Source organism: Scardinius erythrophthalmus (assembly GCF_964197995.2).
Source record: "Scardinius erythrophthalmus genome assembly, chromosome: 1".
NCBI classification, from domain to species: domain Eukaryota; kingdom Metazoa; phylum Chordata; class Actinopteri; order Cypriniformes; family Leuciscidae; genus Scardinius; species Scardinius erythrophthalmus.
Window position 1 is genome coordinate 4,642,234 of NC_138221.1, and position 26,683 is coordinate 4,668,916.

The 26,683-nt window shown below is 39.6% G+C and overlaps 1 protein-coding gene across 3 annotated transcripts; it reads right to left on the reverse strand.

Annotated features, from left to right (window-relative positions):
* Positions 1-1,271: 1,271 nt before the first annotated feature.
* Positions 1,272-26,443, reverse strand: LOC308703126 (uncharacterized protein). 3 transcript variants are annotated; one of them, XM_081386407.1, is made up of 3 exons: positions 26,317-26,443; positions 5,484-5,706; positions 1,272-4,414 (listed from the first exon to the last, which is right to left on the reverse strand). In XM_081386407.1, the coding sequence occupies exons 2-3, from the start codon at positions 5,539-5,541 to the stop codon at positions 2,775-2,777; spliced, it is 1,698 nt and encodes a 565-aa protein (XP_081242533.1). In that variant the 5' UTR covers positions 5,542-5,706; positions 26,317-26,443; the 3' UTR covers positions 1,272-2,774. The 3 variants fall into 3 exon arrangements, with proteins under 3 accessions (XP_081242533.1, XP_081242532.1, XP_081242534.1); XM_081386406.1 differs by having other exon boundaries at positions 1,278-4,414; positions 26,298-26,347; XM_081386408.1 differs by lacking the exon at positions 26,317-26,443 and having other exon boundaries at positions 1,278-4,222; positions 5,484-5,576.
* Positions 26,444-26,683: the final 240 nt, after the last annotated feature.

Below are 26,683 nucleotides of genomic sequence, written 5' to 3' on the forward strand. Positions count from 1 at the left end.
GAGGGTAGGGGTGCGGATTACGAGGCGGATTTAGCCTCCTGGCACCCTTAAGGAATCCAATGATCAGGTTGTGCTTTCCCAATGACTCACCTTCTACTGCATCGTGATGTGCGGCAATTGTGGCAGCATACACTTTGAGGGTGGAGGGAGACAGCCTTCGCTCCAACCCATCTTGCAGGAAGGAAAGCATTACTCTAATCAGGCAAGTTCGGGGGTCTTCCCGGCGAGAAAAACACCAACCGACGAACAGGTTCCACTTCAACGCATAGAGGCGCCTCGTAGAGGGGGCTCTAGTGGAAGTGATGGTGTCTACCACAGCCTGTGGTAGGGCACCTAGAACCTCCGCGTCCCATTCAGGGACCAGACATGGTGTTTCCAGAGGTCTGGACGCGGGTGCCACAGGTTGCCCTGTCTCTGGGAGAGGAGATCCTTCCTCAGAGGAGTCGGCCAGGGAGGAGCTGTCGCAAGGAGCATGGGTTCTGCAAACCAAGTCCGGTTGGGCCAACACGGCGCAACAAGAAGGAACTGCTCCTCGTCCTCCCTGACCTTGCACAGAGTCTGCCCAAGAAGACTCACTGCGGGGAACGCATATTTGAGAAGGCCCTGGGGCCAGCTGTGAGCCAGTGCATCCGTGCCGAGAGTTCCTTCGGTCAAGGATTAAAACCACTGGCAAATTGGTCGTGTCCGGAGAGGCAAACAGATCTATCTGAGCGGCTCAGAAGATTCCCCAAATCAGCTGGACTGCCTGGGGATGGAGTCGCCATTCACCCGGAAGGGTCGGCTGCCATGAGAGCTCGTGCACGCCAGGGAAGTGAATGGCTTGAAGCGACCTCAGATGCTTCTGTCTCCATAGGAGGAGATGGCGGGCGAGTTGCAACATACGGGAGCGTAGACCACCCTGGTGGTTGATGTACGCAACGGTCGCAGTGCTGTCCGTACGGACCAGTACGTGCTTTTGCTGAAGAAGCCCCATAAGGCTACACAAGGCTAAGCGTACTACTTGCAACTCTAGGCAGTTGATGTGCCAATGCAGCTGGGGCCCCGTCCACAGACCCGAGACTGCATGCCCGTTGTACTTGGCAATCTCATTCAATGTCAGTCATGTGTGCAGTGAAATATAATTTAGGCATTTAAAAGCTCTATTGAGAAAATGAAAACATGGAAAGCTCAAAAAGTAATCATATCAGGATACTTCATGACTTTCAGAATCTAAGCAGATTTCAAGCAGAATCAGCAGAAAATAAGAAAACGGACAATAATAATGAGATGTTGATAAAATGAATAAAGAGTTTATTCAATCATTACATAGCAAATACAAACATTAAGTAAGAGTGAATGAGACAGATTTCTCTCTTTACTGACTTATAAGAGCCAAAGCATCTCAAGAGAAGAAGAGAAGAAAAGTGTCCAGTTTCAAAGATACATGAAAGTATATCTTGCGTTTATATGGAAGAGTAGAAGTGGAAGAGAAACTAGATGTTCTAATGAAAAACAATGAAGATCGAGTTAAAAATTAATATCAGATTCACATCTCTCTTAAAAGTGTTATGGCCTTCTTCTCCAGTGTGAATTTTCTGATGGTCTTTCAGTTCATCTTCTGTAGTAAAGGCCTTCTTCACTGAAACACACACACCGCCGTGTCTTTTCTGCTGTAATATTAAGGATGAATCTTCTCCTTTATGTGAATCTTCAGGTGTTTCTTCAGGACTGATGCCCAATGAGTTAAATGTTAAATGCACAGTTACAGTAAATGTTCTTTCTTCTGAATGAGAAGATGTTATTTCAGAGAGAAATCCTGAGCCGCTTCTACCCAGTGTGAACTCTCATGTGAATCTTCAGACTTGATTTACATGTGAAGCGTTTTTTTACACCGAGAGTAGGAGACAGATTTATTGGCTTCTGTTTTTCCTTTTTTTTCTTGTTATTTTATATGTTTTTAATCCAGTGTTTTTTAGAGTGTAGTTCAAAGTGTACATGAACTGCTAATATTTAATGCTGGTTTCACTAGTGCCACCAAATGCTCTTAAATGTGAATCTGCAGCAGCTCATATATCTGGTCAGGACATGTCTTTAAAGGGCAAATCAAATAGTAGAAATATTACCTGGAAAAAAAAGCATTGCATCATTAGCAGTTGAATATTCCAGCCCAGCGTGAATATCTAAATTGACAAAATCAAGAAAGTTCAATGTCAAAATATTTTTAATTAGTTTAATGTCCTTTTATATTCTTGACCTGAAACAATGTAAATCTCAAATAAACAGGTAAGAATAAACACCAACCTCTGTGTTCTTCAGTATCATGATGTTTCATTTTCTTAAATTGTTTTTGATGATCAATACAACCTTTAATTAACTAGGGCTGCAAGAAGGAAATTATGAAATCGATCATGAAAATAATCAACAACCAAGATAATTATAGATTAATTGTGTGCTCAATCATGTCAATTTACAGCACTGAAAAACATTCCTATGGACAAAACGCATCTGAAAAATAACATGGTTGGTGAGCACAGGAACCATGTTATTTCTTTTGATTTTATTATAAATTTGGTTTACATCGCTCAAATTGCTTATATGTCACTTAGACAGATCCTGAGACCAATCCTGAGTGGCGATGTCACTTCACACATTCAACCATCACGGTTCGGCACGGTTAGCCAAGTGTGCTGAGAGTTCAGGACCGAGAACGGTTTGTAATTGTGCCGTGCCGTAACAGACTCAAGTGGAAACACAACTGGAACCTTTTCTGAGGGTGGAAAAGCAGCTTTTGTTTCTCAGCACATAGTGTGGTGATGTGGTTTCTCCACTGCATGGATCTTCATGTGTAGCTTCAGGTGACTTTTAAAAGAGAAACTCTTTCCGCACTGATCACACATGTGCAGCTTCTCTCCAGTGTGGAACATCTCATGTGATTTCAGATGTTCTGATCTACTGAATCTCTTGTCACAGTGTGAACATTTGTAAGGTTTTTCTCCAGTGTGCATCCTCTTATGTCTTTTCAGAGATGATGAGTCACTGAATCTCTTGTCACAGTGTGAACACTTGTAAGGTTTTTCTCCAGTGTGAATTCTCTGGTGCAGTTTTAAACCGTCCGCTTTAGTGAAAGTCTTCTCACACTCGAAGCACATGTACTCTCTCACACCAGTGTGAATTTTCTCATGTTTATGTAAATATTGCAGCAGTGAAAAACTCTTTTCACACACAGAACATGAATGCGGCTTCTCCTTCGTATGAACTCTCAGGTGTGTCTTTAGGGCTGATGCACAGAGAAATGTTTTGCCGCACTGATCACATGAGAGCGGCTTCTCTCTGGTGTGGATCCTCATGTGAACATTAAAGTGTGATGATCGACTGAAACTCTTCTCGCACTGATCACATGAGAACGGCTTCTCTCCAGTGTGGATCCTCATGTGAGCATCAAGACTTTGTTTGGTTGTGAAACTCTTTCCACATTGATTACATGTGAACGGCTTCTCTCCAGTGTGGATTCTCTTGTGAACATCAAGAATATATTCGTATATGAAACTCTTTCCGCACTGATCACATGAGAGCGGCTTCTCTCCGGCGTGGATCCTCATGTGAACATTAAGGGATGATGATCGACAGAAACTCTTTCCACATTGATCACATGTGAACGGCTTCTCTCCGGTGTGGATCCTCATGTGAACATTAAAGTGTGATGATCGACTGAAACTCTTCCCGCACTGAAGACATGAGAACGGCTTCTCTCCAGTGTGGATCCTCATGTGAGCATCAAGATTTTGTTTGGTTGTGAAACTCTTTTCACATTGATTACATGTGAACGGCTTCTCTCCAGTGTGGATTCTCTTGTGAACATCAAGAATATATTCGTATATGAAACTCTTTCCGCACTGATCACATGAGAACGGCTTCTCTCCGGCGTGGATCCTCATGTGAACATTAAGGGATGATGATCGACAGAAACTCTTTCCACATTGATCACATGTGAACGGCTTCTCTCCAGTGTGGATTCTCAGGTGTTGATTAAGACTTGGTTTGGTTGTGAAACTCTTCCCACACTGAGTGCAGGTGAAAGATTTATTTGCACTTCTTTTCTTTAAAAATGTATTTTTAGTCTTTGAGCAACTTAAAGGTTTTTCTCCAGGTTGGACATGATGTTCCTCCTCCACTTCACTCAGTTCTTCACCCTCCTCCTTCACTTCACTCAGTTCTTCATTCTCCTCCTCCACTTCACTCAGTTCTTCACTCTCCTCCTTCACTTCACTCAGTTCTTCACTCAGTTCTTCACTCTCCTCCTTCACTTCAATCAGTTCTTCACTCTCCTCCTTCACTTCACTCAGTTCTTCACTCTCCTCCTTCACTTCAATCAGTTCTTCACTCTCCTCCTTCACTTCACTCAGTTCTTCACTCTTCTTGCTCTCTTCCATCGGGTCTGAAATGAAAGAAAAACTCTCATTTTAAATTTTTCTAAATAATCAAAATAGTTCAAAGAGAGAAATATGGAATGAATGGATATTAAAATTATACTAGATGTAACAGACAACTGCTATAAAATATTACATTAATTTGTCTTTTTATAAATTATCCGTCCCTGAAACTTTCCCTTAATGAGGTACACTGATCTTTCAGTTATTTACACAAATCCCATGTTTCTATAGTGTGTTGGAAACTTTTATTCCTTCATCGAAGCAAGACCAGGAGACTTGAATTGGATCTTATAAGCAGAAGAGATTTATTCTTCCGAGTCTGTAGTTCATCAAGTCTGACTCAAACATTATACATTGTAAGTTATATACCTTCCAAGGGGGAGGGACTTTTGGAGGTGGAGACAAAATTCAAACAAAGCAGAGGGATGATTTGATTCAATCAAGTGAAAACCAGTTTGGCAGGTTAACAGACCTACTCAGCATAACACTATCATTCAAATGATCCAATCAGCCTGACAGTATCACCCACACCTTCACATGATCACAGAGACAAAAGCACAGCTTTACATTGAGCTTAATGGTCAGGCAATGCATAAAGACAAAGGATTAGGGTGAGAGTGTCTCAGCCATTGACTCATTTAGAGAACAGGACTGGCAGGAATCTCTTGATATAATCCTCATAACAGCTGCTAAAGTTTCTCAGTTTATATTGGAATCTAAATTAAACATTTAATACATTTGTAATACAACAAGTGAGAACTATTAAATATGTTTGATCAATTACACACTTATCTAACAGCAGAGAATGATTATTATTTGTTATACATGTTTGTAAAAATACACACAAATTCTGGTAACATTGTTACAAATTTTAAACCATATCTATTAAATGTAAAATGAAACAGTTAAAATATTTAAATTTAGTTTGACCTGATGTTGACAATATGAAACCTCCCTTTACAGACCATTTGTTAAAAAAAAAACAGAACATTCTGTACCATTTCATAGTTGAACTATTTATCTAAATCTGATGAAGTGCTTGAATGTTTCTAACATGAATGAATAAACACCAACCTCTTTGTTCTTCAGGATCTTCAGTGTGTTTCATTCTGCAGGGTTCTGGATCACTCATGTTCTCTCTGTCCTCTTTAATAAACTCAGTCTTTGCAGATTTCAGCTCTTCCTGATGCTCTGATGCTCGTCTTCACGTGTAGCTGATGGGAATTTACAGCATTTATTGCTGAATTACTGTGGGAGGAGCTTCACTGATGATGTGATTGCAGTGGGAGGAGCTTCACTGATGATGCGCAGGAGCGGAAAAAAAAGTGTGAATTTTTTTTTTTTATTAAATAACATGAAATACCTGTATAAATGGAACACCACATAACCATATTAACTATGCAAACTATTAACAATATACAGAAGTAAAATAAATAAATAGACAAAACTAAAGGCCAACACTTCTGTTCCCTTTTTCTGAAGGAACTTGCGCTGCATCAAGGATGCTTTGGGAACACCCCCGCGTGATTACGTCTGAAGCACGTATGTCAACTAGTCCAATGGAAAGAATAAACTTCACGGACGGGTGACGTCATGACCAGAAAAGGGTAAAAGGCACATCCGGAACAACCGGCGCTAGCTTATGTGCCTCAGCAAAGCTCTCTGTGTCAAAACTGTCTGTTATATTTATTGTTTGTTTATCTAAAGTCTGGTGAAACAGTTATTCAAGTTGTGTGCTTCTCCTTGCCCTCGTTTCCTTACGGGTGGTGATACACACGATTTTTGTGTAAGCTGTTTGGGAGTGGAGCATGCTATGTCAGCCTTTGAGGGGGCTGACTGTCAGCATTGAGCAGCTACCGCCCCACATACTCCACTCCCACCTGACACTATTTGATGAAAGTAGCCAGGCTCGCAAACCACAGGGTGCGGGACCTATAAGGGGACTGAAGGAACATGGTTATGGGTTGATGCCCCGGGTTGAGCAGATGTTCGTGAGCTATCGGTCTCCTGGTTCAGCATTGTCCCTGAAGGCTTTCTTTAAAAACTACATCTAATTTAGTGGGCAAGCTTATACTGCAGCAGGTCAAGCCGGAGCCTGTCTTCACACTATGGCAGTGCTTCAGGCTTATCAGGGAGACCTGTTGGGGGATCTGGATAATAGTGGGTCCCGATGAAATTCGCAAACTTCGTCGGGCCACAGATCTGTCTCTCGGGGCTATGAAGGAGACCGCTCATGGGTGGTCTATGGCAGCCCTTGTAGCTCCTGAGAGACACCTCTGGTTAAATTTAGCAGAAATAAAGGAGAAAGATTGGGCGTTTCTGTTAGATGCCCCTATTTCTCCTTCTGGTCTCTTTGACGACTCAGTCAACATGGTTGTTGAAAGATTTCAAGAAACCAAAAAACAATCAGAGGCTTTCAATAAATGTTTCCCTCGCCGGGTCCAGCCCCCTGGGGATGCTAGGAGTAAGCATCCCTAGCCAAGATCCTCATATCACGCACAACAAAAAGAGAGTCATGGCGGCAGAGCCAACACTCTCAGCCGAAGTATTCTAAGCCAAAGCCGGATCTGAGGACTGTTCTTATGGCAAAGAAGGCTTCGGCTAAGAAGCGGACCTGACGCCACGTGCTTTAGACCATTGAGGACAGCACCAACCAGGGTGGAGTGGTGTTCACCTCAGTATACGGTGCCCTTTCCACTTCGCGGACTCAGGGGACCGTTCTGCCAACCCCGCCACCCTTGGTGCCTCAGGGCGCAGCAGTCTCCAGCTTTTGGCTCAGCGTCAACTCAACGCTGCGTCAGACTCGCTCTTTCTGAGGGGGGTTCAAAAACAGTCAGTTTGGTTGTTTCCTGCCAGTATGCTTCAGGTCACCGAAATGGCTGTTACAGTAACACTCAAGAGACTGGTACCCTTAGTAGATTTTATGACAGAGTGGAAGTATCTGCTGAATAAATCTCCTTGGGTCCTGCTGATAATAGGGAATGTTTACAGAATCCAGTTTGGTTCTCCTCCACCTCGGTACAACGGGGTGCCACCCACGTTAGTACATCCCGAGCAGGCTCTGGTAATGGAACAAGAAGTAGAGTTTCTATTAACGAAAGGAGCAATAGAGCAGGCGTACTCGCCCAACAAAGAATCTGGGTTTTACAGACGCTACTTCATTGTTCCGTAAAAGGAATGGGATGCGGAGTGTGCTTTCTCCACTACAGAGAACCACTTTCTTTGATGTGGTATGGGATTCAGTCACGATGCAAGACACACTAATGCCTGTTCATGTAGCTACTATCCTCACAGCCACAAAAGAGTTGAAGCTAGGCCAGTCACGTACTGTGAAACAGTTTGAGAGACTGTTGGGCCTACTGTACATGAGACCCTTGCAGTGGTGGCTCAGGACCAGAGGGTTCTCCCTGAGGGGAAACCCACTTCGTACGATCAAGATTACGTGGCGGTGTCTCCGCTCCTTGGTTATATGGAGGAAACATTAGTTCCTATCCTAGGGCCCAGCGTTGGGAGCTCTTTGCCATTGAGTTGCTATCTCGACAGATGTTTCCCTCACCGGCTGGAGAGCGGTAATGGAAGGCCGCTCAGCTCAGGGTCTGTGGAGGAGTCATCATCTCTTTTGGCACATAAACTGCCTGAAATGATGGCAGTCTTCAATGTGTTAAGACATTTCCTCCCAGACCTGAGAGGCCATCACGTGCTTGTCCGTACAGACAACACATTGGTGGTCTCTTACATAAATTGTCAGGGGGGTCTACATTCGCGTCCACTCTGCAAACTGTTGCACCAGATGGTCCTGTGGCCCTCTCTCTGTACTCTCTCTGAGGGCAGTGTATATCCCAGGGAGACAGAATATAGGAGCAGACACCCTGTCGAGGCAGGGGCTGAGGCCAGGGGACTGGAGACTTCACCCCGAGGCGGTGGAGCAAATATGGTAATTTTATGGCCAAGCAGAAGTGGATTTGTTTGCGTCTCAATACACAACGCACTGTCCACTATTGGTTTTAATTAAAAAACAAATATTCACTGTTAAAGTAATCCGTATGAAAGCAGTGGCATGTACAGTTTCTCAAACGCATTCTAATTAAATAATGTGACCACGCCCACGCGCGCACGAGCGATTGACATGCAAATGATCCATGCGGACGAAAGCAGACCTGTAAACGCCCTCATTACCTCAAAACAAAGAATCAGAGACTTCGGTAACTTACTCCTCTCTGCTTTTTATCGAGTTTGGAAGATTGTTTGTGCTGTTTACTTTGGACCTCAGAAGAACGAGAAGATGATGATTTGAAGATGAAAAGATTTTTAAGGTAAGACATGTTAAACTGGTGGTGCCAGATTAAAATGTATGTTATGAAATTAGTTTGGAGTAAAAACATGAACTAAGCCTAATATCATACATGAAAGGCTGCACGATTATGACAAAAATCATAATTGTCGATTATTCCCTTGAAATTGTAATTGCGATTATTAATTACAATTATCACAATTTACATTGATGCATATTATTATACATGTTTACTTCAAAATTGTGAACACACACTGTACCACTTTACTTAACATACACATAAATTGTAAGAATATGACTAATAGTAAAGACTAGGGCTGGGTACAGAGTTCGATACTTTTTAGGTACCAACCGAATTGCCTCAATACTATCGAGTATCGAAAAATTACTTGTTCGGTACCAGATTTCGATACCTAAGGGGTTAACTCATCAACGTCAGTGCTCAAACAAATACATATGAAATGCACAACGACACACCTAAAGTCGCTCACGCACATACACGCAAACTCTACACACGGAATTTTCCGCTCACATACTCATATAACACGCGCGTCAACACATAATCAATGAGACGCGAGCACACACAAACTCTCCGCGCACATACTCATATATGAGACGCACACACACACACACAATACCCATGTGGATAAGTCGATCAAAAGTGTAGCTACATTTCTCCAAGCTTGATGCCAACAACAAGCGATGCAGTATTTGCGATAAAATAATTGCTGTAAAAACCGGTACCACGACAGATATGATGAAGCCCTTGACAGTGCACGGAGTAAACATAATAGCAGAAAGTTGCTTCGTCTTCTACTGGTTAATGAAGAGATACCTTGTTAATCACTCTGACAGTGTTTTGCAATAATAACTGAATGTACACTGCCGTTCAAAAATGTGTTGGTTAGTCAGAATCTTTTTTCTGAAGGATCATGTGACACTGAAGTAACGATTTTGAAAATTCAGCTGACATCACAGGAATAAATTACATTTTGAAATATATTCAAATAAGATTTTAAATTGTAATACTATTTCACAATGTTACAAGTTTTACTGTATTTTTGATCAAACAAATTCAGCTTTGGTGAGCATGAGCTCTTTATAAAAAAGTGTTCCTTTGTTCACTGGCTAAGGAGCATGAGTCAAACTGAAAAAATAAAACCAAAGTTTTTCTGAGGTAATGTGTTATGTAATCTTGTTAAAATGGATTTCATAAAATTGGTATCGAAAAAAGTATCGTTCAGGAACAGGCATCGAAATCAAGGTATCGGTATCGAAATGTTTTGAACGATACCCAGCCCTAGTAAAGACTACTAAGAAATAAATATTAGGCCTATGCTAAAGCTATTAAATAGCAGTCCCCAAACTAGCTTTTGTTAATACAATGTTGGTATGAGCCACCACAGTCATTTAAAATATAAAACAATAACACAGAGTGAAAATAAAGTGGCATTTTGGGGTTAATATTAAAACGACATTTACCATGGTGATACACAATACTAACAAGAACTGTTAATGAAACATGGAAACTGCTCCTGGTGAATAGAATGAATATCATCCCTGCATGCAAATCCTTCTCAGATAACACACGATGTACCAGTAACGTGATTTATTGGTAGTAATGCTACGGATCATCATTGATCCGTGATCCGTTCGGATCAATATCTTCGGTTCGGCACACACATGATCCGCGGATTGATTTATGAAAAAAAAGAAGTTGTGCACATGTTCAGTCCACACACAGCGTGGTCATGGTGAGGGGAGGAACGGAGGAGCTTGAACGCCCCGCGTCATTTCAGGGTACCCCCAGGATCCTCCAACTTAAATTCAAGGCTTTTTAAGACCTTTTTAATACCATTTCAAATGAAATTCAATGCCAACTTCGTACCAATTCCGACAGAAGTATGAGGGGAAAATGTCAAATCTGTATACATTTTAAACCCTAAAAAATAATTATTTACAAGTAGACTACTTGAATTAAATAGTACATTTTATGTAAATTATCAGTCATATAAAATATATACGCAGCAGCGTTGTAGCGTGCACGTGTGTAGGCCAATGTTAATTTTGGCAGCCATTTTTGATTTAGTCTTACTCTTTATCTTCAGACGAAAATGCTAATTGGTCTTAGTCACATTTGAGTCATTCTGCCTTTCATAGTGTTAGTTGACGAAATGTGTTTGCATTTTTTGTCAACTTTTAGTCATTACTTTTAGTCAAACTCCAGTTACTTTAATTTTGGTAGCTATTTTATATATAGTCTTTAGACAGAAAATGTCATAATTATTCTCTCTAGGCCAATTTGATTAAGCTTATGAGAAATTAAAATTAAGCTAACAGGCTGTATTGACACTGCACTCTTTAGCAGTAGCACTTGTGCAATTCTACATATCCCTTTTCCTTAGTTCTGCAAATTTTTAGAGTGCCGTACCCCCTCTCTTCCACTTAGACTGCAGTCACATCTTTCCATTAAGGGACAATATTTGCCCCATTTAATCGATTTTTCCATTTCATTTTTCACCTTTATACCTTTAAAAAATAAATAATGCTTTAAATAAAACAATGTTCAATAAGTATTCAATGTTAAAAAACGTTTAATATTAATAAAAATATGATATTAAAATCGCCAGTAGGTGGCGGTAACTCATTGTCTTTGTCAAAGCCACAGATTTTGTTGCAAAATAGAGCAATAAGTCTGACAATACTGTTTAAAATGTAGTACATCACTTAATGTTTCCCTTTTTTTTTTTTTTTTACTGTTGTATAAAATCAATGTCACATTTGAAATCGTGTGGATAGTCGGGAAACATTGCATTCTTGGTCGCATAATGATCAACATTAAAAACACTGCTGTATATCAGCCTGCATTTTGATCGTAGATTTAGTCGCACAAACAGCGCAAGCGGCTGGTGACAGAACACAAGCGGCGCGTGACAGATCTTCTCAAATGAAGATCGCTGAACTCCAGCTTGTCTGTGTTTTCAGATCATCCGCGCTGCTTCAACAACGTAGAGAGAGCGCGCGTGGATGGCTGTGGCCAGATGCTACTGAAAAGACGGGGTAGAAAACATGTTCTTTTAACAGAAAAGCTCTGATTAGTAACCATAGTAACGGGTGCGCACGCTTTCGCGCGTTCTTCTATGACGTGAAGCGCGAGGTGCACTCAATGTTACGCGACAAATTTTTAATTAGTCTACAACAGTTAATCTTGTTACGGTATGAATTTAATCATAGAAAATGCAAAAAAATAAATAAGACATTTGTAACAAAATCCAAGACTTTGTATACCAAATTCAAGGCTTTTAAGGCCTTAATTTGAGATTATCAAATTTAAGACTTTTTCAATGCTTTTAAGACCCCGCGGGTACCCTGCATTTAAATCCCGTGTGGGAGCATTTTGGCTTACCTGTCAAATAAAATGACGAAGGTAAGAGGTTAGTGGACAAACCATGACGGTGTGTAGGCACTGTGGCACAAGAAAGCCATATTACAGAGAGAGAGAGAGAGAGAGAGAGAGAGAGAGAGAGAGAGAGAGAGAGAGAGAGAGAGGGGGGCACGGGCGCGATCGAACAGTGGAAACATAAAAACATACTCCGTCATTTTGTACAGGACATCATTAAAACTGCAAAAAGTGTAAAACACAAAATCGTGCTTTTGTCAAACTTTAAACTCTTGTCAAACTGTTACCAAACAACTGACACCCAACCAAAATCACACACACACTGTTTAAAAGCAAAAATTATAACATCTTTTGGACATTCATCATATTGCATTGGTTTTCATTTCTTGTCCTAAAACAGAGCACTAATCGAACACTAATACTAATAGAAAATCAAATGTAGGCCTGTCACGATAACAAATTTTGCTGGACGATAAATTGTCCAAGAAATTATCGCGATAAACGATAATATTGTCGTACTGAGACCATTTTCATTTAATATAATTATAATGGCATAATAATGCAGGTACACCTTTTCAACGATCTATAAACTTTTATTTCTAAAGAATATTAAACATTGAAAACGGAAAACATTTTAAATATCCAAAAAAATGAACAAAACAACCAAAAACAATGAAAGCAATGGACTCTTAGTGTCTGTTAACAAAATAAATGTCTGTTAATAAAAAAAAAATGAAACAAAATTGCACTTCAAAAAATATTAAATATTAGGCTTTAGACATTATTAAATAGTGATACATTCCATAACAGGCAAAACTGACAGTTAGGACCTTTGTAAACAAATAAAAAAAGCCTCAACAAGCCATATCACCCAAATTTTGCACTGTTACTCCTGTTACTTTGTCAAGTGATTGTGTACTGTCGGGAAGACAGAGACGCACTTTATTGCGTGCATGCTACGCACTGAAAATACTTGGTTAGGATTAGGGGTGAGGAGTGCGTGCGTATTACACGCCATAAAGAGTGTATCATATGCACGCAAAAACTATTTTTGGCATATAAATGGCACGAGAAATAACATTTGTGGTATAGATATGCATTTTCATGTGATTGGGCTCGCTGTCGCAACTCACAACTAGCGTCTTCTCTCTCTCCCGGCAGTAGCCGCAAACAGTCCCGCGGCCGCCGGCGCTTTCCCATACAAAGACCATGTGACTGACAAGCGCCGCCTTCCCACACAAAGACCATGCAACTGACAACAAGAGGGTTCACTCCTCCTATACGCTAAAGAACCGAGCGAGAGTGGTCATCCAGTCTCTTTGGTAGAGAGAGAGAGACGAGGAAAACAAACAAGCATGCAAATGGAATTATCGCGGCCGGAAAAATTATCGAGCTCATTTTTTTTATCGTGCGATTAATCGACTTATCGACTATCGCGACAGGCCTAATCAAATGTGTTTTTAATGGTAGTATTATTTTATACAGAAATAAATTATTTATAATTCAGATGAGAATAAAGTTAGTTAAAATTTTAAGGAAACAAATATATTGATCTGAAATATAACAAAATAATTTTAAATTCATTCAGGTACAATTACCAAACATATCTCAAGGCCTTTTGAATAAAGGGTCTTTCGTTATTAACTGTTGTTGTGGACTATATTCAAGAATAAAATAAAAATATCGGATTGATATCGGTATTGGCAACTAGCCAAAGCTGAGGCATCGGTATCATATTGGAAGTGAAAAAGTGGTATCGGGACATCCCTATGGCCACGCATTTGAAGCGACATCCCCCCGGTGTTTCACTGACATGAGTGAAAACGAAGGCTGCTCAACGTTGCACAATAAGACCGGGCTAAAGCCATCACAAACGCTATCAGTGTGTTTATAGGTGCAGACATGAGGCCATATTCGGTTGTGCAAAATGAGGGCTTTAAACACATGCTGAAAGTGCTTGAGCCACGTTACGACATCCCGTCGCGCACCCACTGTTGATTTTATATATTTTAATTTAAAAAAAGTGTTAATAAACAAAAAGGCAAAACTTATGTTTATTTACTGTCTTTTTTTTTTTTTTTGCTGATCCGAGAAACGATCCGAACCGTGTGTTTTTTGATCCGTTGCACACCTATTTATTGGTATTTTACTTTTATTTTGTGACTTACCAATTTACAACTTAACAACGTTGCATGCTCGTAGTTTCCTTTGCACTTTATACACAGCGCGCGCGCCGCCACATTTGCGGGTGCAATTGAAGAGTGTGCGCTACGAACACAGTAGCCTATAACGGCTGACATGACAGGAACGTCCGTTTTTCTGAGGTGAAATACTTTTTATTTCAGCGTACACATACGTAGTTCCTTCCTATTGTGCTGTGTTTTCTGAAGTAGTTGTGATTTGCCTCTCATAACATGCTCTAAATGGAAAAGTGGATTTTTTTTTTTTTTGTAATCACGGCTTTGAACGATTACGTAATCGTGGCATCCATAATCGTAATCACGATTAGAAATTCGATTAAAGGGTTAGTTCACCCAAAAATGAAAATTCTGTCAGTAATTACTCACCCTCATGTTGTTCCAACCATGTAAGTCTTTCGTTCATCTTCGGAACACAAATTAAGATATTTTTGATGAAATCTGACAGAATTCTGACTCTTCCATAGGCTTCCAGTGTGACCGAAACTCACCGGCCCAGAATAGTTATTAAAAACATCGTTAAAATAGTCCAAGTGACTCCAGTGGCTCAATCTTAAGTATATCAAGCGACGAGAATACTTTTTGTGCGCAAAAACAAACAAAAATACCGACTTTATTCCACTATTCAATTCCTTCTCTCTGGGCCTCGTAGTGTTTTTGCGTAGCAAAATGATGTTGCACGTCATCACGCATCACACACATGACCGGCGTCGGCCAATAGTGAGCCTACGTGATGACGTGCAACACAGACGCGCTACGCAAAAACACTACGAGGCCCAGAGAGAAGGAATTGAATAGTGGAATAAAGTCGGTATTTTTGTTTGTTTTTGCGCACAAAAAGTATTCTCGTCGCTTGATATACTTAAGATTGAGCCACTGGAGTCACTTGGACTATTTTAACGATGTTTTTAATAACTATTCTGGGCCGGTGAGTTTCGGTCACACTGGAAGCCTATGGAGGAGTCAGAATTCTGTCAGATTTCATCAAAAATATCTTAATTTGTGTTCCGAAGATGAACGAAAGACTTACATGGTTGGAACAACATGAGGGTGAGTAATTACTGACAGAATTTTCATTTTTGGGTGAACTAACCCTTTAATTGTGCAGCCCTAGTACATGTATCTATAAATAGACAAACATGTTGCAATGTGAACTAGACTGGTAGGCAACATTTCAGTGCTAAATGTATACTTCATATACAGTGCTATGCATAAGTTTAGACACCCATGCTAAAGTTGACTAAAAAAAGAGGAATAAAAAATCATCTTTTGGAAATTGAACTTAATGCAATTAAGTATAGCTAGCGATAGCTAGCGAAAGCGGTCATATAGGGATTGTCAAAGAGTTTTTTTCTACTGTCATCTACTGAATTTTTCGTCAACGATACCAGGGACACCGAAACACCGGAGAACATGAAATTTGGTGGGCATGTAGCCCCACTAGACTTTTACGGAAAAATTTCGTTTGGTCCCCGGGGGCCACTCCCCCCACTCCCCCCCCGCGCTGGGCCCCCCCAAACCCAAAAAATGCAGTTTTTCATAAATAACTACCTGAACCGTGGCACCGAGGATGAAGACATTTTATGGTATGTTGGTCTTAAGGGCCCACATCAACCTAGCCCATAATCACTCATTTGTGATTTGCGTCCCTTCCCATAAAAAATTAAAATGCAATATTATTCTACTTTAATCGCCCCTATCTTCAGCTGAGATGTTCAGAACTGCACCATATTTCATGTGTATGATTAACTTGACATCCTCTGGGGGTATGCTAAGTTTTGTAGAATTTCATCCATGGGGGGGGGTATAAAATAAATTCATTTATGTGCACATTTAGTGACTGTACACTCATCGGCCTGTAGATGGTGCTGTTGAGCGAAGGGTTGCTGATTTAGGATGATACTGTCACACACACACATGAATACAAACAAAGGAATACAAACAAACGCAAGCATGCACACACACTGACATCCACACGCACAGACACACACCCATACACACTAGGGCTGCACAATTAATCGAATTTTAATCACAATCACGATTTTGGCTTCCCACGATCAAATTCGCGTGATCGAGCGATATTTAAAATGCGTCATTCATTCACGCTTTGTATTAAAGTTTTTTTTTTTTTTTTCAAAGCCAGTCTAGCGCGCTGTAAAGCCGCTGTCTGATCACGTGCGTCCATGCACCAATCAGAGTTGTTCCCTGCACCGCGCAGCAGCTCAGTCAGTTTCCAGATGTAGACAGTCACAGACAGAAGACAGAGTAGCGTGAGGAAAATACCACAACAGATAGCAGGCTATAATCTATCTTAACAAAGAAAAAATGTCTAACGTAGCAGAGGGAGCGGCCGAGGGGCTTGTCCCGAGAATCGGATCGTCATCCATTGTGTGGAAACATTTTGGGTTTCAGGCAAGTGACACAACAAGAACAGGTCATATGCAAAGAGTGCCATAAAGTTGTTTTGGCACCACAAAGCAACACAACGAACCTCTTTAACCACTTAAAAAAAACACCATAAAGTTCAATACGATGAATGTATGAGGGCCAAGAAATGCGTTGCAAAGACTAATCATCCCACAACATCTCAGACATCCATCGAAGCGAGCCTCTTTAGCGCATCACCATACCCATCCACCTCTCAAAGACACAGTGAAATAACAAATGCAGTCACATTTCATTTGGCTAAAGACATGTGCTCAATAAACACGGTGACAAACGAAGGCTTCAAATTCTTGGTCAACACTCTGGATTAACGATACGTGATCCCCTCGCGTAATTATTTTTCAAAGGTGGCACTACCTGCGATGTACAGAAAACGCGGAGGGGAAATAGAGCGTGATCTTGCCAATATAAAGTACTTTGCAACTACAACGGATCTGTGGTCAAGCAGGACAATGGATCCGTACATGAGTTTGACAATTCATTACATCGATGAGGATTTTGCAATGCAGAGTCGATGCTTGCAAACATCTTTTTTCCTGCAAGATCACACGGGAGAGTCAATTGCCCAGGGCCTGAGGGAGGCGATGGCCTCTTGGAGCTTGATTAATTGGAGTTGATCAGTACTTATTTTGCTAATGTATGTGAATGTTACTGATAAAAACAATAGTAGCTTAATATAACAACAACTGTTATTTCTGCTAGTGTTAAGAAACCAAAACCAAACAGTTTTACTCATGTTGTCTGACATAAGATTTAACTAACTTTAATCTTGAACAATATGATTCGGGTTGTTTATCAAATCTGTGGTTTAATTTTACATATGATTTGACTTGTTCATGTTCTTTTTTTAGAGAATGCAATGAGAGATCCTCGGATTGATCGAGCAGTGGGTCTCTGCAAAAAGCTGGTAAGCAGTTTCTCTTACAGCTGGCGACGTAAAAAGCAGCTCACGGAGGCACAAAGAGAACTGAAGCTTCCAGAGCATACACTGAAGACTGAGTGTCCCACAAGGTAGGGATCAAGGCAAGCAATGATTGCACGAGTCCTGGAGCAGCAGAGGGCGATTTCTCAGGTCTTGTCCGATGACAGAAAAGCCAGACACCTCATCCCTACCTGGCAGGACACATATGTCCTTGAGGCCATGAACAAATCCCTCAGCCCTCTATTGAAATTTACTGATGCGCTTTCCAGTGAGAAGCATGTCAGCGTTTCCTTTGTGAAGCCAGTCCTCCACCTTTTCAGATCCTCCATCTTGAAAGTGAACGATGATGAGACAGACCTAACCTGCACCATCAAGACAAAAATCCTGAGCTATCTGGATGAAAAATACAATGACCCTCTGACACAAGAACTGCTTGATATGGCTTCTGCGCTAGATCCACGGTTCAAGCTCAGCTACGTCATTGAGGACAATGTTGCACCAATTCATGCCAGACTGACTTCTGAAATGGCGAGGACTGCACCTGCAGCCATGGCTGTAAGTAAATGTATATAATTGCAAAATATATGATAAATTAATGCTTTTAAGTGGATTAAAATGATATGAAATCCAGTGGCTTAATGTACTCTCTGGAAATGAGTGTTGAATATGTTTAGATTATTAGGGCTATTTATTAATCATATCTTATTTACTCTTCAAGGAGATGGGCCCAACAAATGATCCCCATGATGAGACTGCTGAGGATGCACCCACTACAAAAAAGAAAAAGACCTTGGGGAGTTTCTTCAAGACTGCTGAGGGAGCAGTGGCAGCCACACAAAGACTCAGTCCTCTCCAAGAACAACAAGCTATATCTTCTGAGCTACAGTCGGACCTACAATCAGGTAACCTAGACAGTGAGGAGGACCCGCTAGACTGGTGGAGGGAACATCAGAGACTCTTCCCACGTCTCTCAAAACTGGCAAAGAAATACTTGTGCATCCCGGCTACAAGTTCTCCCTCTGAGAGAGTGTTCAGCACAGGGGGGAATGTGGTGACCTGCCTTCGCTCATCCCTCAAGCCAGAAAATGTTGACAGGCTAGTGTTTCTTTCCAAAAACCTGTAAACTACAGTGCTCTTTTCGGCATAGTTCTTCTGCCTTGAAATGTTCTTATTTGGTTGCATTCTGTTATGGAATATTTGTTTCTTATTGATTGTACATATTTTATTTTTAGTTTTATTCACATCCATTATGCAGGTACAACTTAAGTTTATATTTTGCTTCCTAAAATATATTTACACATTGTAAAATGTAAAATAGTGCCCTGTTGAAGTTTTGCTACATTTTCTTTATTGTTTTAATTTATTTTTATCTATTCTTTAAGGAGATTCACTGAATTTTGGTGAATAAGAGGACCTATTTTATTTTGATGCACATATCTGTACATTAGCAGGAATGTTGCACAATATGGATGTGAAGGCAGTAAATGTAATTAGCTTGTGTGACAATAAAAAATTGTTTTGGTTAAAATCAACAAATAATCGTGATAATTAATCGTGATCTCAATATTGATCAAAATAATTGTGATTATCATTTTGGCCCTTATCGTGCAGCCCTAATACACACACATACAAATCCACATGCACAGACACACACACACACAAACACACACAGACAGACACACACACACACACACACACACACACACACACACATAGACAGACATGCACATACTACTACTTTTTTTTAGGTATCAGCCATGTACCCGATTTACCAATACCCAATGTGTTATGCTTGGGCAGTATACTAATGAGGTGGGTGGGACATGTTTCATGCCATGTTAGATCACATCCTAAGAGTCTACGCTTTCAGAAAATATATAGTTTATATAGTTGAATCAGTTTTCTCTTCATGGTACAGACCAAAATGTATTATGTGTACACTTTCTTCACCTAAATCCATAAAATCCCATTAATTTCTTCACCTAAATCCATAAAATCCCATTAATTTCAATGGGACATTTACTTAAGTGTTCTACTAGGTACAGTAGGAATGAGTTTAATTTTGTTAACATTGTTTTTTTAAAACTCTGGGACCAGGGCTACAAGATAAAACCACTTTTTTGGGGAAATATTTTTTTTATTTCAGTAAGACACAACAAACCCATGCCAAAGTCAGATAACTGACTTTTACCATGAACAGGCACCTCAACCGTTAGGTAGAGGTTTGTAGAAATTGTCTGTGAATTATTAAACAAACTGCCGATGTAGCATGAAAAAGACTTGCTTGAACACAATAAGTGTGTTTTTGAAACTCATTTTTGTAATACATTATGTAGGGAAAACCACTGTTATGGATGTGACGTTTTCACATTATGGATGTTAAGTGTCTAAACTAATGACTTTTGTTATAAAACTTAAATAGTAATGCCAAATAATTACAAAACTCTAAATTATCCATGATCCACAGGAATACTCCAGACAGTCTTTTAAAATATACAACTTATATACATAAACACGCAATACAGCCAAATTGCTCCACGTCATTTATTTTTGTGGAAAGCCAGTGCAGGCCTGAGCGGCGGTCATATTTTGTGTACCGCCATGCGGTACATCTAGTTTATATACAAACAATACATTATTCATTCACAATGAAAATAGGTGTCCTTAAAGGTTTAATTGTTCCTATTTTTTTAATTAAGGCATTAAGTTCAATTTCCAGAAGATGATTTTTTATTCCTCTTTTTAGTCAACTTTAGCATGGGTGTCTAAACTAGGGGTGTAACGGTACGCAAAAATCACGGTTCGGTACGTACCTCGGTTTTAAAGTCACGGTTCGGTTTATTTTCGGTACAGTAAGGGAAAGAAATGCAAACATTAAACTGCAGGTTGTTTATTACTATAAACTTTTTTTAACAATGTTTACACTTTTTTAAACACTTTTTAATAAAATATAATAAAATAGATATAAAATAAAAAAAAGAATAATAAATAAAATACTGCTGCAAAGTTCTCCACTAAATAAAATACTCTCAGTCTCAAACCAATATCACATAATAAGATATAATGAAAAATATAAATAAATAACTATGATTACAGTGCAGCATTACCAATCCCAGCTTGTAGGCCTGCTCATATTTAAAAATTAAGGCTGGGAATCGATAAAAAAAAAAGAACTAATTAATTGCACAATTTGCTGTAATTAATTGCAATTCCTCCAAGCTTGTAATCATCAATAATTAAACTTATAATCACGTAATTAAATGAAACACGTGACGGGGAAAAAAGGAACAGAAAATAGCCCTATATTAAAATAATATTAAACATAAATATATCAATGTATTATTATTTTTCAATAATCAATCAACATAATAAATTTAAGATTTTTTTTTCACTTTTTTAATAATTATCAAAATAAAATATTGTCCAAAGCTATTATTACCAGAGCATGTGATCAGAGCAGGTCATTTTACCATTGTTGCCAGCATAACTATACCAGCTCAGCAAACAGAAGTGTAGCCTACTACTGAGACATTTCACCTTATTTGAGCAGACTTTGCTTTTCCAGTGCGTGATCGGTACATGATTGGAGTGTTTGGGCCGTTAACGACAGAGCAGAACGCGCAGCGCAAACATGAACTCGAACATTGAGCAGAGAGCGCAGCGGGCCGACACAGACACACACACACACACACGAAACGGAGAGTGCGACGGCGCACACGGAGCGGAAAAGCTTTTTTTCGCCCTGCAGTCTATTTTATTGGTTTAGGTTACAGTGACAACGGGTAAAACACTGGTAAAACATTAGAATCAGCTGCAGGGCGGGATTTGCGCTGAACGCGGAGACTTCCGCCACTTAAAGGGTCATTTCACCCATTTGAACATTGTTTTTTTATTTAAAGTGGGTCATATATTTAGTCGAAATGTAAAATAATTTTTGAATTTGGTGCCTTCGTGAACGAGAAAAGACAAAAAATAACTTCAGAACGCATTTGTATGAAAGACAACAACTCCCACAATGCACCACATTGCATAGCTCTGCAAGCCACTCCCACTAATCCAGAAAGCGCATACAAGGCTAGCTACTACCAGAGCTTGAAATTCATTTCACATTCACACAAAATGTCTAGTTAGTTGGCGAACTCATATAGTGCATTACTCCTCGTTTGTATTTCTTTCGAAAAGGTGAATTATTGCATGGTACCTGGATGTTCAGTCAGAACATATGCGGTGCGAAACTAGGATAGTTCTCAACACAAACGTCCGTGTCCTCGTCTGATTCAGAGATTTCGTCCAGGAGAAATTGTCATCGTTGAAATTCTTTGCCGCAGACGGACTCTATCTCTGTGTTCGTAGCGGTTCGTAGCTGCATTGTGAGATCACCGGCGCCACCAGTCCGCCCTAACTCGAGCCAGTCCGGGCTCTTCGTCCGCGGCAGGCAGGTCTTCTGCCTCGGCTGCTCTTCGCTATAATGCGGCTTGTAAAGGTAGCCACAAACACCTGATTCAAGCATCCGACTTCCGAAATCCTCTTCCTCTAGTCTATATCATATTGAGCACTCTCCTCCGCTATTGTCATAACTGTACATCTGTCTCCACAGCGCCTGTTAGCTTAGCTTCAAACAAGATGGAGGATATTGCTTTCAGTTTCAGAGAGTAAAGTCCCACCCACTGATCTGTAATAGGTCTGTAGCGTGAGCGCGCCCCACCCTGGGAAAGATGAGAAACTAGTGTCTGTAGTCTTAACAGAAATCCCCCCCTCTAACACTTCCTCCTACAATGACGCAAAATGACGATTTTTGCGTCATTGTAGGAGGAAGTGTAAGAGGTAAATAACAGATTTCTCCCGTCTCAGGGGAAAATGAGAGAGTGTTGCACGACCATTCAATAGTATGACTGGGTTTCTAACAATGCAAAGCTTAATGCAAATGGGTGAAGTGTCCCTTTAAGTTAATATGTTCGTGTAGAAACACGAAAATGTACCTATGTTCCGCACACAAAATATTGCATTGAGTCATTCGGTACACACGTGCACCGAACCGAAAGCCCTGTACCGAAACGGTCCGGTACGAATACACGTACCGTTACACCCCTAGTCTAAACTTATGCATAGCACTGTATTGCACTCAGTTTTGATTAGCTTATGACAGGGCTCTACAGTGCGAGTAATTCACTCGCATTTGCGCCTAAAAATAGTTATGTGCGAACTTGAACAATTATTTACAAGCACAGTGCGCGAGTGACGGGCTGTTCTCAATACACTGAACAACAGCGCGATGATGCGAAACATACCACTGATTACCTTATTAGGTATCTGACTACCACCACACGCCCGGCCCGACACATTAACTGTAATTATGAACCCGAGCCCGATTTAAACCTGACCATTTTTTAATACGTGGGCCGTTATAACCAGGGGTGGCGCCAGAGAATTTAACGCAGGTGCTGAGATATATTATATATAAATAGTATTAATAAATGAGCAAACATAGGCCACTTAATATTTAATATTCAATTATTTTAATTATCACAATTAAAGTATTAATTTTATTCAATTGAACAAGCACAACATTCAGCATTCAATCAAATATTCTTATAGATTTATTATTATTAATAATGATAATTAATAATTCATTATTTCAACATAATATCTCGTTATTCTGTAATTTGCACATAATATGTGTGCATGCAACAAGTAAGATGTGCATTTGTAAATCCGGTGACACGCATGCATTGATTTTTATTAATAAACGAGCCCTATGTAATAAACAGTGTCGGCTGCAAAGATAAAGTTGATGATCGCCATCTCCGCAGTGAAAGCGCCTATAGAGAGAAATGCACATCATGGATTACATAATCACAGAGTAGCCCATTTCTTTTCCTTTTCGATGGTTTCGTTTAAAGACATTTCAAGCTTTCTATATTATATTCTATATTTCTGATGATTAGTACCTCTGTCTTGTCTGGATTTAATAAAAGAAAACTGCGCGTCATCCAGTATTTTATATCTTTACCACACTCTGTCAATTTGGATAATTTAGCATTTTTATCTGGTCGTGATGAAATATAGATTTGAGTGTCATCAACAATAATAGAGGGCCTAACACATCCCTGCGGCACTCCATAGTTTACTGGAGTTATGATCGATTTTTCTCCATTTAAATAGACAAAATGGTAGTGGTAATGGTAATGGAAATGGGTCTATAATTTGCTAGATTATGTGGGTCTAATTGTGGTTTCTTAATGAGAGGTTTTATAACTGCCAGTTTAAATGTTCTTGGGTAAGACGGCTACTATATATATATTAGTGTTGCACGGTGTACCGATACTTCAAAAGTATCGCGATACTCGGAAATTAAAAACGTCACGATACCTAAATTTATCAGTATCGATACTAAAAAAAAAAAAAAAAACGCCTCCCTATGGACGTCTGTGTTTTTTTCCTGACGCACGCAGCAAAGAACCTGCCGTTTGTCAGTGTCATGTGACAAAACACTACAGCGAGATGGCTACATGTGCGAGCACAAGTGGTCCACGACCTAGCTCTGTTGCACGGTGCACCGATACTTCAAAAGTAAATCGGAAATTAAAAACGTCACGATTCCTTAATTTATTAGTATCGATACTTCTAAGAATGACCGCGTTCCAGATTTGTAAGGCCGGCGACACACTGGCTGCGTGTCGTGTCCGTTTTTATTTCGGCTCCCATGTTAACTGCCTGCGTGACACGCGTCTGGGCACAGCTCGAGACGCGCGGAAATCGCGTGCATGCTAGAATAGAACCGACGCCTATTTTTCACGCAACACGCAAGCGTGTTGGAAGCGTTAGAAATAGAATAGCAAAATAGAATAGGAAAATATGTTTCTATGTCATTTTGACACGAATACATATTAATAAATGACATTTTGATGTTTGAAAGTTTTGACATAAATACAATATAAATGTAATTTTAAAAATATTATCGATTTTCAAATATTGCACCTCTCAATACAGAACGAATTATTCTGTAGCCTATTTTGCCGTCAACACTGCCGACGTTGTCTTTGCTGCTATATTTATGTTTAACATGAAGTATAGGCCTTCCACAACTCTCTCCCCATATGTCAAACATATCACCAATGAGGCTTATCATATGTTACCAATATTAAACATTGTTTAATATAATCAGTTCATATTTTTATTCAAAGTTCAGAATCAAGATAAAGCTCTTATGTTTCTTATGATAAATGAGATAATGCTGCTAAATGTATAAAATAATTTACCTTGAATGTCATTGCTCTAATTTATTTTTTATATTTTGATATTTCATATTTTGTTCAAATGTTTAATATATCTGCTGTTCATATGTTCATTTATTAGTGTGTTATACGATTAGAATGTTGTCCCGGTTTTAAAATAAAGCACAGCAATGATATTTGAGAGTGTTTCTCCCTTTTCAGGAAAAGTATCGAAAAAGTATCGAAATCGCAATACTTGACTTGGTATCGGTATCGAAACAATAATTTTGGTATCGTGACAACACTAATATATATATATATATATATATATATATATATAAATACTGTTCGTTTTCTCACACAAACCTCTCGTTTTGGGTCTTAGGCCATCAATGTGTACTTACGATGGGGAATTGTTTAATTTGGACGATGGGGAATTGTTTAATTTGGACTTCTCTGTGCATGCTCTTTCAGATAGTGACCATAGACCTGCATTATATGACTGACAGACAAGAACGGTTTGACCTAAAAATATCCAAATTGAAACTACTGTGGAAACAAAGACACCTACATCTTGGATGCCTTTGAGGTAAGCTAAAACATACCAAAATTTAATTTCAAAGTGAACTATCCCTTTAATGTTAAGAGATAATTGTTAAGTGTTCATTGTGATTTTAGACTTTTGTTTACATTATAATTATTTGAGTGTTTTCCATGGTTGTGTTGACATTTCTGCCTTTATAACTGAGGGGATTAAAATAAGAGGAAGGTTAAGTTTAACATATTTTTTTATTGTAATATATTTCTCTCCTGGTCCTTTAAATAGGTTATAAATAATATCGATTTAGACCGATATGAAACACTTATATCGTGATACAGTTTTCAGCCATATCGCCCCACCTTAGTACAGATAAATAACTACAGCAGCATAATATGTCCAAATTAATCTAAAATCTAATCTAAAATATAGTTTGATCTTATGATTCATTAATCACTATAAATTAGATCATTATAATAACATTTTATATGCGCAGAAACTGAAAATTATCATAAAACTTTTGAAAATAAAGAGCACCAAAGAGCTCTATTGTTCCAAGTGTAAAACGCTATTCATATTTATAAGTAGGCTATTGATTTAATGTCTCAAGTTGCTTATTATAGGCTGTAAAGTATGTAAAAGTAAAGTAAAATGATGTAAAGCAATCACACAAACGAACACAACATCGCTCAGGTCTGAATGAACTCAACATATTCTCCTCATGCTCGCTGCTGCTGCACTAAATGTTTATTTCAGAAGGAAGACGCCAGAAAAGACGCACAAGTATCGCTGTGATCGATGAAAACAATACAGAAATGAGTCTGTCGCTTAATCAAACTGTATAAAGTGTGTGTGATGGTTGAGTAAATATGAGAAATACCGTGAACTGCTCTCCTCACCTCAGAAGACTCGACACTGAAACTCAATGACGGAAGAGACGGCGCGAGCGAGCGGTGACGTCATCTGCCTCCAACGCACGCGCGTACGGGACACCCCCGCAGCCAATCAGGGCCACGCAGATTCAGCTTTACTATCAAGTCAAGCCACAATTTTTATGAGCCTTGGAAAAAGCCAGAGAAACAGTGCTTTACATCTCTGTTATTGGAAACAATGCGTTATTGAAGCGCCACGTTATTCAAGATAGAACAGAAAAGCATCAATAAGTAGCTGACAAGTGAATAACGGTTTAATCTCGTGATACATACATGAGTTTGTGTAATAGGTGAAATTACTGTCACACAACAGCCAACAGCTTTTCCCACTTCT